The sequence below is a fragment of the Lissotriton vulgaris genome, unplaced genomic scaffold (assembly GCF_964263255.1).
Source record: "Lissotriton vulgaris unplaced genomic scaffold, aLisVul1.2 SCAFFOLD_4211, whole genome shotgun sequence".
In the NCBI taxonomy this organism is placed as follows: domain Eukaryota; kingdom Metazoa; phylum Chordata; class Amphibia; order Caudata; family Salamandridae; genus Lissotriton; species Lissotriton vulgaris.
Window position 1 is genome coordinate 127,566 of NW_028254196.1, and position 13,962 is coordinate 141,527.

The 13,962-nt window shown below is 48.3% G+C and overlaps 1 protein-coding gene across 2 annotated transcripts in view; it reads right to left on the reverse strand.

Moving 5' to 3' along the window:
- Window positions 1-13,962, reverse strand: part of LOC147659647 (mitochondrial inner membrane m-AAA protease component AFG3L2-like) — a 158,220-nt gene that overhangs the window by 121,352 nt on the left and 22,906 nt on the right. Inside the window, exon 3 of one of the 2 annotated variants that reach the window (XM_086951579.1) lies at window positions 10,900-10,968. The exons of the other annotated variant lie outside the window; for it this stretch is intronic. Coding sequence (XP_086807705.1) covers window positions 10,900-10,968 — 69 coding nt within the window. The remainder of the gene's footprint in view (window positions 1-10,899; window positions 10,969-13,962) is intronic. 2 annotated transcript variants of the gene reach the window in all.

The following is a 13,962-nucleotide window of genomic DNA, read 5'->3' on the forward strand; positions in this document are numbered from 1 at the left end:
GCCGACTGGACTACGGAAACACCCTCTACGCAGGTACTACCGCTAAACTCCCGAAGAAACTCCAACGAATCCAAAACGCCTCAGCCAGGATCATATTAGACATCCCGCGTAACGAACACATCTCTGGTCACCTGAAAGACCTCCACTGGCTACCCGTCAATAAGAGGATCACTTTCCGACTGCTAACCCACGCACACAAATCACTCTACGACATCGGACCAGAATGCCTCAACTCACGACTGTCCTTCTACACCCCCTCCCGCCAACTACGTTCTTCCAGCCAAGCCCTCGCCACTGTACCTCGCATCAACAAGACCACCATGGGAGGCAAATCCTTCTCATACCTGGCAGCTAAAACATGGAACTCACTCCCCACTTACCTTCGCCTTACCCAGAACCACCTAGCATTCAGAAAGCAACTTAAAACGTGGATATTTGACAAGTAATCCTCCTCCCCTCCCTAAGCGCCTTGAGACCCTCTGGGTATGTAGTGCGCTATATAAATTCTTTGACTTGACTTGACTTGACCTGAATTAATTTCGATTCCAAAAATAAGGCATAAGACATAGCATGCGCAAAACGAGTGGAAAAAGTAATCAGGGTTCCCCATTTGCCTCAAAGAAATCGAGTAAGAGGACTATGAAATAATTAATGGAAACGTTTTTTCAATTTTACTGACCTATTCGGATCACTCTGGCAAACCAAACTTATTTTATAAAGGCACAGGACCTAACCCCTTAAGTACGACTGATATGGCAGACTGTTGTTCCAGTAAACCACCGGAGTAGCATGTATTTGGAAAGGATGAGAAATAAAAATAGAAATTGTAATGGCTGTTCCGGTTAATAACGTGCTCGCTTTCAAGGTGGAAACTTGTTGAGACAGGACATCCAAGCGCCACCACAAACAAAATAAAGCAACAGGCAGCAGTAGGCGCGAACGTGAGTCACTTGCCTGCTAGGGGAAACCAAGAGCAGCAAGCAGGAGTCGACAAAAACACAAACCTCGGGTACCAGAAACAATACTGAGTGGACTCCTTGAAATAAGACACTGGGCCCTAAGGATACCACACCGGGCTAAAAACAAACAAGAATTTCAGAGCCCGATAATAAAAAAACAAAAGCTGGGTGAGGGGTCAGAGGAGCCCGGGGCTCAGAAACAAAACAGTCAGCTACCCCCAGGAAACAAAACCTTCTGACCCAGCCGAGCAAAGATTCAAAGAAAAGCAACGGACTCCGGAAATAATGGCCATGGCCCCCTAGAAAGTAAAGCCCATGCGTACCAAAAACAAACAAAATATGAGCCACAGAAAGAGAAGTCAAAAGGAGTCAAGTCAAGTCAAGTCAATAAATTTGTATAGCGCGCTACATACCCAGAGGGTCTCAAGGCGCTTGAGGGAGGGTGGGGAATTATTTATCAAATATCCACGTTTTAAGTTGCTTCCTGAATGCTAGGTGGTTCTGAGTAAGGCGAAGCTGAGTGGGAAGTGAGTTCCATGTTTTAGCTGCCAGGTAGGAGAAGGATCTACCTCCCATGGTCGTTTTGTTGATGCGAGGTACAGTGGCAAGGGCTTGGTTGGAGGATCGTAGCTGGCGGGGGGGGGTGTAGAAGGACAGTCGTGTGTTGAGGCATTCGGGTCCGATTTCGTAGAGTGCTTTGTGTGCGTGGGTTAGGAGCCGGAAAGTAATCCTCTTATTGACGGGGAGCCAGTGGAGGTTTTTCAGGTGGCCAGAGATGTGTTCGTTACGTGGTATGTCTAATATGAGCCCTTGGAGAAGCGTTCTGGATGCGTTGGAGTTTTTTCTGGGTTTTTGCTGTAGTACCGGCGTAGAGGGTGTTTCCGTAGTCCAGTCGGCTCGTGACCAGAGCGTGAGTGACTGTTTTTCTAGTTTCGGTGGGGATCCAGCGAAATGTTTTTTTGAGCATGCGAAGAATGTTGAAGCAAGATGAAGAGACGGCGTTGACTTGTCTGTTCATCGAGAGTGAGGAATCCAGGATGACGTCCAGGTTGCGTGCGTGGTCCGTCGGGATAGGTGCTTTTCCAAGGGCCTCTGGCCACCAAGAGTCATCCCAGGCGGAGGGGGAGGTGCCTAGGATGAGGACTTCTGTTTTGTCTGAGTTCAGTTTCAGACGGCTGTGCTTCATCCATTCGGCTACTTCTTTCATTCCTTCATGCAGGTTGGTTTTGGCCGTGTTCGGGTCTTTGGTGAGTGATAGGATCAGTTGAGTGTCGTCGGCGTAGGAGATGATGTTGAGGTTGTGTTGGCGTGCGATGGCCGCGAGGGGGCTCATGTATACGTTGAAGAGGGTGGGGCTGAGTGAGGACCCTTGGGGTACGCCGCAGATGACTTCAGTGGCCTCTGGCTTGAATGGTGGGAGGCGGACTCTCTGGGTTCTTCCGGCGAGGAACAAGGTGATCCAATCTAGTGCTTTTCCGTGGATTCCGACGTTTCTGAGGCGTTGTAAAAGGGTGCTATGACAGACCGTGTCGAAAGCTGCGGAGAGGTCGAGGAGGATGAGGGCGACTGTGTCTCCATTGTCCAGTAGAGTTCGAATGTCGTCTGTAGCTGCGATGAGGGCGGTTTCCGTGCTGTGCTTGGCTCGGAAGCTGGATTGTGAGGAGTCGAGTGATTTGTTGGTTTCGAGGAATGCGGCGAGCTGGTTGTTGACTGCTTTCTCGATGACTTTGGCCGGGAATGGTAGGAGTGAGATAGGGCGGTAGTTTTTGAGTTCGGTGGGGTCAGCTGTGGGTTTCTTCAGAAGGGCGCTGAGTTCGGCATGTTTCCAGCTTTCCGGGAAGGTTGCGGAGTTGAGGGAGCAGTTGATGACGTTTCGGAGGTGCGGTGCTATAATGGAGTTTGCTTTGTTAAAGATGTGGTGAGGGCATGGGTCTGTGGGGGATCCTGAGTGGATAGAGTTCATCAGACGGATGGTGTCCTCAGTGGAGATTGGCTTCCAGTCATTGAGAGTGTCCAGGGGGGGTGGGGGTCCTGCAGGGGGTTGGGTGGGTTGGTCTTCGGGTCGGTTGTCGAAGCCGTTGTGGATGTCTGCGATTTTGTTGTGGAAGAATGAGGCTAGGGAGTCGCAGAGGGCTTGAGAGGGGGTGATGTGGTTGAAATTGGCCGAGGGGTTGGTAAATTCCTTGACGATGTTGAATAATTCCTTGCTGTTGTGGGCGTTGTTATCTAGTCGGTCCTTGAAAGCGGATTTCTTGGCATTCCGGATCAGTTGGTGATGTATACGGGTGGCGTTTTTGAAGGCGTCCTTGGTGCTGGTGGTTGGGTCTTTTTTCCAGGCCTTCTCAAGGGAGCGGCAGAGTTTCTTGGATTTCTTAAGATCATCGTTGAACCAGGAGGCCTTCTTGCTGCCTAGTTTGATTTGTCGTTTTTTCAGTGGTGCTAAGATGTCGGCACTGTTGGATAACCATTGGGTGAGGTTGGTGGCTGCTTGGTCTGGGTTAGAGGAGTGGGCTGGGGGGTTTTGAAGAAGCGATGTGGAGATCTGGTCGATTGTGATTTTGTTCCAGTTTCTTTGCAGAGTGGGTTGGGGGTGGTTGTTGGAAGTGGGCTTGTTGTAGGTGAAGTGAACGCAGTTGTGGTCAGTCCAAAGGAGAGCTGTGGTGTGGCTGAAGGAGACATGTTTGCTGGAGGTGAAGATAGGGTTGAGTGTGTGACCTGCGATGTGGGTGGAGGTGGTGACAAGTTGTTTGAGTCCGAGGTTGGCGAGGTTGTCCAAAAGGGTGGTGGTGTTGCGGTCGTTGTTCTTTTCAAGGTGAAAGTTGAGGTCTCCCAAAAGGATGTAATCCTTGGAGGGGAGCGCGTGTGGAGTGATGAAGTCCGTGATGTCTTCACTAAACTGTGCGCGGGGTCCTGGTGGCCTGTAAAGGAGGGTGCATTTGAGTGTGATTTTGGGGTCGATGTGGATCTGGAAGTGAAGGTGTTCAGAGTTGGCGAGATTGACGTCTGAGCTGGTTGAGATGCGGATGGATTTCTTATGGACGATGGCGATGCCTCCTCCTGTGTGGCCGGTACGGTCCTTGCGAATGATCTTATAGTTTTCCGGGATGGCAATGGTGATGTCTGGGGCTGATGTGGCGTTCATCCATGTTTCTGTTAGGAAGGCGACGTCCGGAGAGATGGTGTCTAGTAGATTCCAGAGGTCAATGGCGTGCCTGTGGACCGAGCGGGTGTTGAGCAGGATGCATTGTAGGTGGTTGGGGTCGGGTATCTGTTGTGTGATCGTAGATGAGGAGTTGTTCTTGGTGGCGTCGAACTTGCAGGAGTTGCAGGAAAAGGGTCCATGTGTGTGTCCAGGAGCGGCTTGGACGCAGTTGAGGGTACGGCCGGAGTTGAGGGCTAGGAGGGTGGTGGCATCGTAAGTAATGCGGGAGGGGTGGGCATTACGAGGACCAGGGGCTATGGCGCTGGGCGCGGGCCAGGCGCGGACGGGCGTAGACGGGCTTACCTTTGGCGCACCTTCGGCGCAACTGGGGCGCGGCCGCCGCGCGTGAACGCTGCGCGAGAAAGCATCTGTCATAAATGGTTGGTGGGGGGGAGGGGCGAGGGAGGGTCAGCAGGGAGGCGGGATCGAGCGGACAGGACGGGCTCTGAGGCACAAACAACAAACAAAATGGAATCCAAGTCCAAATTGCAACAGGAAGGGGCACACCGAGTGAATGGTGGTTCCAATGCTTTTTTTAAATTAATGAGGAGCACTCGGCAATGTAATGTTTACACAGGCGCTATGTTAAGTAGCAGCTGGCGCACACAACAGCTGGGTATGCGCGTCTGAGTCAAGGGAAATGCAGAAATCGGGAGAGCGCTATGAATGGGTTAATATACCCACGCTTATGGCTTTACTCGGCAGAGCGCTATAAATAGAATACAAAGCGCACGCTCGTGGCTTCAATCTGCAGAGCGCTATTAATAGAATACAAAGCACACGCTCGTGGCTTCAATCGGCAGAGCGCTTTAAATTAAATAATATGCACAGGCTTGTGGCTTCAGTGAATGCAATGACAAGGCAAGTAGCAAGATGTAAATAAAAGTAATGCAGGCAAAGCAGCGAGAATATTAACGATACCAGCAGGAGCAGGGAGCAGGGAGCGGCCGTTTCTGAGAGCGTCAGGACAACCACAAAAGCAAAGCCCCTGTCCCCAAGAAGCAAAGCCCTAACAGAAAGCATCATGCCCCGAGAAAGAAAAGTACCAGGCCCTAAATAAGAATTTAAAGTTAAAAAAAAACCTCAGCTCTGGGAAAGAACCAGCAGGAAAAAGCCTCTTCCAATGAAAGCCAACACCCCTTAGGTGGAACCGGTACAAAAAGAGCAGGCTACTGCTTAGGCAAGAAGAGAAAACAACTTGAAAAAGCACCAATTAGTTAGGAAATAAACTGCACACTTCTGTGTGCCGGGAGAAGGTGGGTCCGCGCTGATCAAACAGACGTGTAAACCACGCTCAAGTGAATATACAATTCTGGAAAGTCTGAGACAGCTACGCGCGGAGCAAAAAAAAGTTATGACGTCGAGTGCAGAAGTGACGTTAGAGATCTCATAATAAACGCCTGCTGTGAAGTGCTACTTACTACAAGGTGTTCACGTAATAGACCGATATTCCCCCCCGCTCAATGGTATTAATTTTATTTACTGTAGATAGATGGAAGGTTAAAGGGACGGCAGGGATTCGAATGCTCTGTGGTGCGGGAGGGGCATGCGCTGGTCTGGAGAGCAAGCAAGAAGAAAGCCAGATGGTTGGGTATGCGAGGCGAGAGGCAGGCAACAGGAAAGACACGCCCCGGATTTGTGTGCGTGCGAACGCGTGCTAAAATGAAATTGACATGTATTCTTTAGGAGAATTGCCCATTTTGATTACTAGGAAGTCTACTGATGCGGGAAGGGATGCTTAGGCGCTGGTGTCCACTGTGTCAATGGACTTATGCTGCCACTCACTGGTTAGGCCCAACAAAGTAAACAAGTGTAATAGGTAGGGAAGAAAATGAAAATGAGCGGCCGCAAAAGTGATCGCGCGCTGTAAGGGTACCACGAGCTATGCGATGTGCGGCGGCTGTGCGTGTGCACGAATGCGTAACCGCAAGCTGGAGGCCAGCAAACGCGTGTGGTCGGACATTTAAAAGCCCACTTACTAAATGTCTTGCCAGAGTAGCGCATGCGCTGGCTCAGGCGAGACCTGAAAAGGAGGAAAAGGGAAAAAAAAAAGAAGTAGAAGAAGGGGGTGATGTAACCGTATTGCCCCTCAACCCTCCTCATCCGATCCAGAATTTGAGGGTGGATCTCCATCCTCACCAAACATACCCAACAGCTCCACCCACTGTCAGACAGCCTCAGATGACACCTTATCAACACGTGAAAGACCCATTTGTTATTCCTCACATATATTGAGATTAGCAATAATTGGAACTTCTGCAAAACATATTTGACTAAGCTTGTGTTATGAGTGTATGAGCCACATTCGCTGGCATATAGTTATGTTTTGTGCTGAGGCTGGTAATCCACCCAATAAGATTGTGATGTTCTTGTGCTTTTTAGGTTTTTTTCATTGCCTTTGCTGTAGCAAGAGCTTGAAGACAGGATATATTTTTCCCTTGACTGCTGCTAAACTGCATGGCTCACCTTGAGATCTTTCCATGTTAATTGATGCAATATGTTGAGAAGCACTAGGATTCTCCTTGATCCTTAACAATACACTTGTGGACTAAGACTCACTGGTGGTGGAGATCCGTGAGCATTGTGTGTAGACAGCATCTGCTCTGTGCCCTTTACCCTCGATGTTAGCCTTGCTGGTAATTTCTGCCATCCTTGGCTCTCCTTGAGTAATATCTAATGGTGCTTTACTCATGGGCTAGGGCAGTGCAGTAAAACCCTACTCGCCTCAGCTCTCTGCCACGCTAGGCAGCATATTTTCTTTGATACGCCACCAACTGGTTTTCTTCTGCAATAGTAGTCTGAGCCCTGTATCCCACTTGCGGTTACTGATTTTCACACACAACTCCTACTACCCTCCACCTCGCAGTTCAGGCCCCGTTCTGAAGAGATCATTTCCCTACTTAAGGAGAGTCAAACTGTGTTCCATGGACACTCAGACAATACTGTGCCCCCTGGCCAGTTGACTCCATCTCGCTTCCCCCGCAGCAGTTGTGAGGTAAGAATGATGATGAATAGGTTGAGTGTGTGCAGGCCAGGGCACCCATTCCAAGTGCCCTTCACGTTCGTAGTATAGGAAACCCCTTGGCGGTCTCTGTCTGGTCAAGTACTCCCTCGGCACTGCGCCAGACTGTTCCACTTTCCTAATGGCATGAGGGAGCCCCCTGGACTCTGCTTCAGCAGTTATCTGCCTGAGCCTAGGGGGCCGGACTAGTTGTCTCACCATAGTCACTCTGGAAGTCTAGTTCAGTGCCCTGGCTGACTATCTGTAATTTCTACTAGCCGGACTGTCCTTGCCTAAATGATGGTGTCATGCACTGTGTGGTGTGCCGGTAGGTGATCCCACTATGCAGGTGTTTAACCACCCCTACCCATGCTCCTTCTTTGAAGCCTCTCCCAGAGGCCCAACACCCATGATAGCTGCGAGACAGAGTCAACCATACTCCACGTGGTATCTTTCCTGCCCTTAACAGAGGTTGTAAATCAGCCACTCCCTGGAGAGGTGGCTGTAATCACTTCAAAGGTTGGTCGCAATCTTTGCTCCTGAAGAACGTTCGTGATCTCAGACTCTTCTCTGCTACAGGTGCAGACTTCTACATTTAGCCCATGGCCATGCCACTGTGCCTCCCTGTGCCACCAGACCACGGTAATAGAGGATTTTCACCAAGGGAGGGGTAATGTTGGTACTGACTTAATGTGCTCTGTCATTCTAGGTTAGACCACCTCAGCTTGTATTTTCAAGTGTGCAATAGGCCAGTGCCTTATATCCATTTGCGTGAGTTACACAGATGTGCTCCAGCGACTTTAATTGAGTTACTACTAATGAAGGCTATAGGCCATCATGGCATCAGAAATTCAGACTATAAGGTGAAAGTAAAGGCCTTGTGGGCTTCGTCAAACATTCTGTGGGAAGTGGCAGGAAAATGTGGAATACCTGCACCTAAATAACCGGTTACATCCACCGGTTTGAGAAAAAGCCATAGCACCGGTCTTGTGGTCATGTCAGTCCAGAGGAATTGCACCTCAAAATGGACAAGGGCGAGTCGGCACCCTAGTTTTGCCGGACCTGTTGGCCACCTTTGAAACCATTGACCATGATGTTCTCCTTGCTCGACCAAAGGCCACTGGCTATGACCACCAGTCGCTGTCAAGTTTCCACTCTTTTCTGACTGACTGGGCTCAGCCAGTAGCCTTTCCACTTTTTACCTCCAATCCCAAAGTCTCCGTTTCAGGAGTCCCACAGGGGTCTATTTTTCCCTGCTTCTCTTTAACATCTACATGCCCCCACCCCGTCTGGCCTGCTGGGAGACCAAGGGATGTCGTTCAATATGTATGCAGATGACACTCAGATCTTTTTCAAACTGAGCCCTCTATTTCAGAGGAACATCTCATCCAGATCATTCTCAATCAGACGTTCTCCATTAGTCACCATTGGATGGGTAAAAACGGTCTAAAATTGCATCCTGCTAAGAAGGAGCTTTTGATGTTCTGCAAGAAACTAGCCAGCTCGGTTCTCCAATCGTGGCCAACTAATATGGAGTCAGCTCCGACTTCATTTGACAAGGTTAGAAACGTAGGCTTACTATCAGACTCAAACTGGACAATGAATTTGCTAGCATCCAGAACGGTCAGAACCATTCTGTGTCAGTAAGAACTATTAAAAAACGTTCTACATCAGAGCTCAGTAGCCCAGACTCTAGTACTGGAGAAGCAGAGGAATATGTTAGAGGCGAAGATAAAAGAGTCATTCAGGCACAGGTCAACTCCTTGCATTTAACTTTAACTCACAAGATGGGATTATTATCCCTGGCAGGTCAAGGAGATATGAGCTTAAACGTGGGAGAGGTGCCTGGTTTCAAGGTTTTCTGTCCTACATACTACATAAATGATGAAGGAGCAGTATTCTGGTATAGAAAGCAAAGTTGGGTGCTTTACTAGTTACGTCCTCTGTCGCACTGATAGGTCACTGCTTGTGTCTGCACCTCATGTGATGGTTGGGGGGCTTCGGAGAGATCCTGATAGAATATCTTGTGTCTACTAGTTTTCTAGGCCCTTGTATTCCTTCCACAGCCTTGCAAGTGAAAGAATGTAGGGTTATAGGCCCAGATTTTACAATGTAGAACAAATTTGAGTCTTGCTCTTCTTGGGAGAGGAATGAAGAGCAGGCCCACGGTTTGTTGTGACATATCACGAGAGAACATCTACAGCTATCAAGGGAGATTGTCTAGATCAGATGTCAGATTATACTTGTGCACCTCCCATCTCACTGAGATCCAATTTTTGCTAGCCCCACATGTGTGTATATAAAGTTAACAGTGTGAAGTATATTACCACTATATGTTATTCCCTCCCACAAACCGAATTCTTTTACACGTCTAACTCACAGGCGTTTTGAAATAGGAGGGATTTTAGGAGCACCCAGTATTGCTGATATACCTCTTGGATTGGTAACAGCATATCCCAATAATCAAGATCACCAATAACGTTAGTTATCTTTATGGATTACCAACTAGATAGGGGTCTAATTTGACAGAATGGTGAGAATAAATATTATAAGGTAATTCAAATGAAATTGAACATCAGTTTGCCTTTACATTGTATGCACAGCCCACCTTCCTCCACACCACGTTATGAGGGGTAAAGTCTCAATACACCATTGATTTTATTGAAATTTCCAAGTTTGACAGGGAAGCTTTGTACATCACATATCACAATTATGTGACATGTTGAGTGGGCTCTATGGAAAACGCTCCTAATCTTTATGAGACAAATGGGTTTGGCAAGGTATGTTGCTAAGAAAAACGGGGCTTTCGAGATCCTTTCAATTATGCGAGAAGGGATTTACAAAGAATACATTTTGAAGGCAGCATTCTATTTCCATGTATTTGTTCCATCTTACACCACACACACTTTATCCAATGTATAGCAATGGTAGCCTAACCTATAAATGACTATGTTGCAGATTGGGCACTGCACACCATCCTCACATGTTCTGGAGCTGTCCTATGAAGGTAACATTTTAAGGAAAACGTTCATATTTATTATCACCTATGGGTGTGTGAACTACCTAGTACTCACTGGAGTTAATAACAGTGGCATCAGATACTGCTATTCATACCAGTAAACTTCACAAGATTAATACTGGCACAGGGCAGGAAAGGCAGTGGGCCCAAATGACGTTTATGCCTATTTAGTGAAGCTGAAACATACACCTACAATTGAGATTCAATAGGCTAATTTGATGAAGGGAACACAGGAGGAGTGAATGTTTTGTGATGCACCAAATCATGATTTCTGTTGATCCCAATAAATAATGAAGTATTGTTATTTGTTGAAATATGGCAAATGACCATGAAGGCTTGGCCCGGTTGGCTCTAGCTTTCAGCGTGTACAGTGAGAGACGTTAGATGGGTAATCTGGTGTCTCTAGGTACAGATCTGGTTTTCTCCTAGAATTACACCCAGGCCGAATATCCTAAGTGGCTGTTGGAGCTGATGACCCTTTGGCAATGGTATCTCAGTCTTGATGTATTGGCTTTTCTCAGATAGGAGGACAAATAAATGCTGCTTTACCCTTTCATCTGAAACAGGGAGTGTGCTTCAGCAAGAGCAATATTTTTGTCAAAGAAACAAGAAAAACACACACTCTCTTAATCTACCACAGAATAAGGTATCATTGTGCCAGGACATGGAGAAGAATCTGAAAATTTTAAAGAAACTGAAATTACTGGCAAGACTATACCTTTCCCCTCACTTGCGAGACCTTTGGCGTCTTTTGGCGTTTTCCCATTTTGAAAATACTTCTCAAATCCTGATTAGAGGAAACCAATGCAGAAAAAGACAATTATAACAACTGTATTATGCATAGCAAGCCTATTTCTTCATCTACCAATTACAAAGTGGAGACCAGCGACTGATTCACACATGTACGGTGCATACTTATTTGTCGGTGGTGCATGTGAAACCCATTAGGTGTAAATCGGAGGTAAAATTGGAGGTATTGGGTACTTTGGAAAGAGAGGTGGCTTGCTGAAGTACCAGTAAGGGTATAACACAAAATTGAAAACAACACAAATTTATCACAATTGCCATGACATAGCCAGTTTAGACTGATAGTAAACAAAAACACTAACTAAAAGCATTCATCCTTAACTTCTTCATTTTCAAATAAATCGTCAAAAGAGCTCCAAACAAATATATTTGGTCGGGCGCTAATTTACTTTGCTTATATAAAAACTTCAGAATACAGTTTCATTAGTTTTTGTACATATTTCCTATTTCTATCTGACAAACACAACTGTGATTAAAACAAACATGAGAATTACAAACATGGTTAAAACAAACAAGAGTATTACAAACACGGAGTCCAAAGAATTCAATGACATAATTCTTTTAGTTCAGATACAGGCTCAAGTAAGAATATCTGTGGCCGCTCCTCACAAAAAAAATAATAACAATAAATCACAGTGGAAATACAATCCCTAAAGTAAAAAGCATAATTAGCAAAACGATATGCACATTAACGCATTGCAGGCTTATGCATATGATTTGTTTATGTGTAAGTATTTTAGGGGTACACAGCATCCTGTGATTGCGAGCCTGCAAATTTTGTAATTATAGGGGTACTTCTGATCCACGATGCATACAGCAGTCAGCTGTTCGTTTTGTGGACAACACACTGGAGTACGCTTAAGGGGGCAAAACATTCTTCCTCCACAAACCCCAGAAATATGGGGATGAACCTATTCCTGTCCCACCCTAACAAAGCAACTATTTACAAAAGTAACTTTCCAGGAAAAAAAGGACCTGTGAAATGTTTGTGAAAATACACTGGAATACTGCACAGCAGCTGTCGGTAGACACTGGAGAACACGACATGACATGACATTCGATTCCAAAACTTGCTCAACATGACAATATCTCGTACACTGCCATCCTCAAAGCAAACCTTTGCTACTGGCATTACAAAAGGCACTACAGCAACAAATGACCCTCTTTCTGTGGACAGGATGTAATTAAGGTCCCAGTCAAACCTGGATGGGAGATAAAGGCATAAATACAATTGCCCAGAGAACTGCAGCTTCATGGACACAAGACAGTTCTCAAAAACCATCACACACTGATTTCTGATGGAGAGAACGATGTATTCTCTGGTCGAAAATGTTCAAGGCCAGAACATGAGCGGTGGTTTAAACTGGCACAACCCAATGTTTTGCGTTAGACTCTAGAAGTATACTTCTTCTACTCATGATATACATTTTTAGTTGTCAAATAATTCATTTGGGGGATGTTTGGCTCAAATTTGGGCATGGACAGAAAGACAAAGTGTAGCTCATCATAAAACTGCATCTAAAACGAGATGAAAATCGAACCTTAAAAGCCTACTTGGGGGGCTAGGCCAAGGGAGCCAACATGGCGAACACAGCCTAAGAGAGCTCCGTCCCGCCGATCCTTCATCCGCCGAATTATCCTGGTCCCCCTTCACCTCGTTGTGCCCCGGAGGTGTAGAGCGAGTGCGGAGGCCAGCGGCAGACTCTGGGAGCAATCCTGGCTGACGGAGTGTACACAGGGCCGGAGAACGCGATCCGGTGCTGTTGAGCCTACGCCGCGAGGGGCAGCCGGGGACCTTGAGTTTCGTGGACCTTGGAGGCGGCTGTATGCTGGTGCGGGCGGCGAGGGACTAGTGACGCTGGCCCAGACTGGGCGCCCCAGAACTCCGGGCTGCTTGGACCGGCCCTGGGCCCCACTGGATACCCGGGAGTGGCGCGGATAGGAGGTTGAGGAGCCGGCCTTGGGAGCAGACGCGGTGGTGTGGCCTGGTCCGCCCAGTGAAGCCTGGGCCTCGATTTTGGTGCTTCCCCCATAGGGCTGACCCGGGCACCGGTGTATGTGGGACTTCTCCTGGCAGCAGGGCCGCAAGTAAGAGTGTGCCTTTTTCATCTCTCCCCCCTACGCTTGGGGGGAAGCAAGCAGCAGCTCCGGCGGTCGGCTCGGGCAGCATTGGCGACGAGGGGCAGGCGGGGGCCCCCTCCTATTGGTGTGCAGTTGGTCCCGCGACCTGACATTTGGTGGCAGCTGTGGAGAGTCCTAGTCCTCCCGGGATAGTCCGGACTGTGGGGGGCCCACTTGCACAGACTCCAGGGCTTCCCACGAGGCTGTTATTGAGGAGGCTGGCCTCTGACCTGTGCTGGACTTGGGCGCGACTGGTCGAAGATGGGTTGCATGGAGCGGGAGTACATTGGCCGCATTGGGATCCTATAGGAGGCCTGGAGGCAGAACAGGGCACCCTGTGGAGGACGGACATAGCAACGGGTGGCACACCCTGGAGCGGGGGGATCGGTCACTTCGGTGGAAGGCCAGCAAGGGGCTAGGAAGGGTGGAAGCGCGCAACGGAGGCATCAACGTGGTGGAGCATAGTGCTTGGTCTCATCGTTGGTATCCGACAGATTGCTGGGGGACGCCTGAATACTCTTTGAACCGTTGGGGTGCCGGAGACGGGGTGCTGGTGAGGGATACACGGCGCCCACAGCGGGGGACATTGCCAATAGCCTACGATGACGAGAGGTGGGAGTGGTGGCGCAGTCACAAAACATGGACCCATAGACAAATAGACAGGACAGGGTGGAGGTGCCGGGGCGGCCGGGGGCCCCCAATCCGGGGCCTGATAATGCGGCGTTGATGGCAGCCATAACGCAATCTAGGGACATGTTAGATGCGAAGATCGGGGCTGTGGGTGAGGATGTTACCCTCCTGCGTCAAGACTTGGGCAACGCAGTGGCCCGTATTACAGAGGTGGAAACAAGGA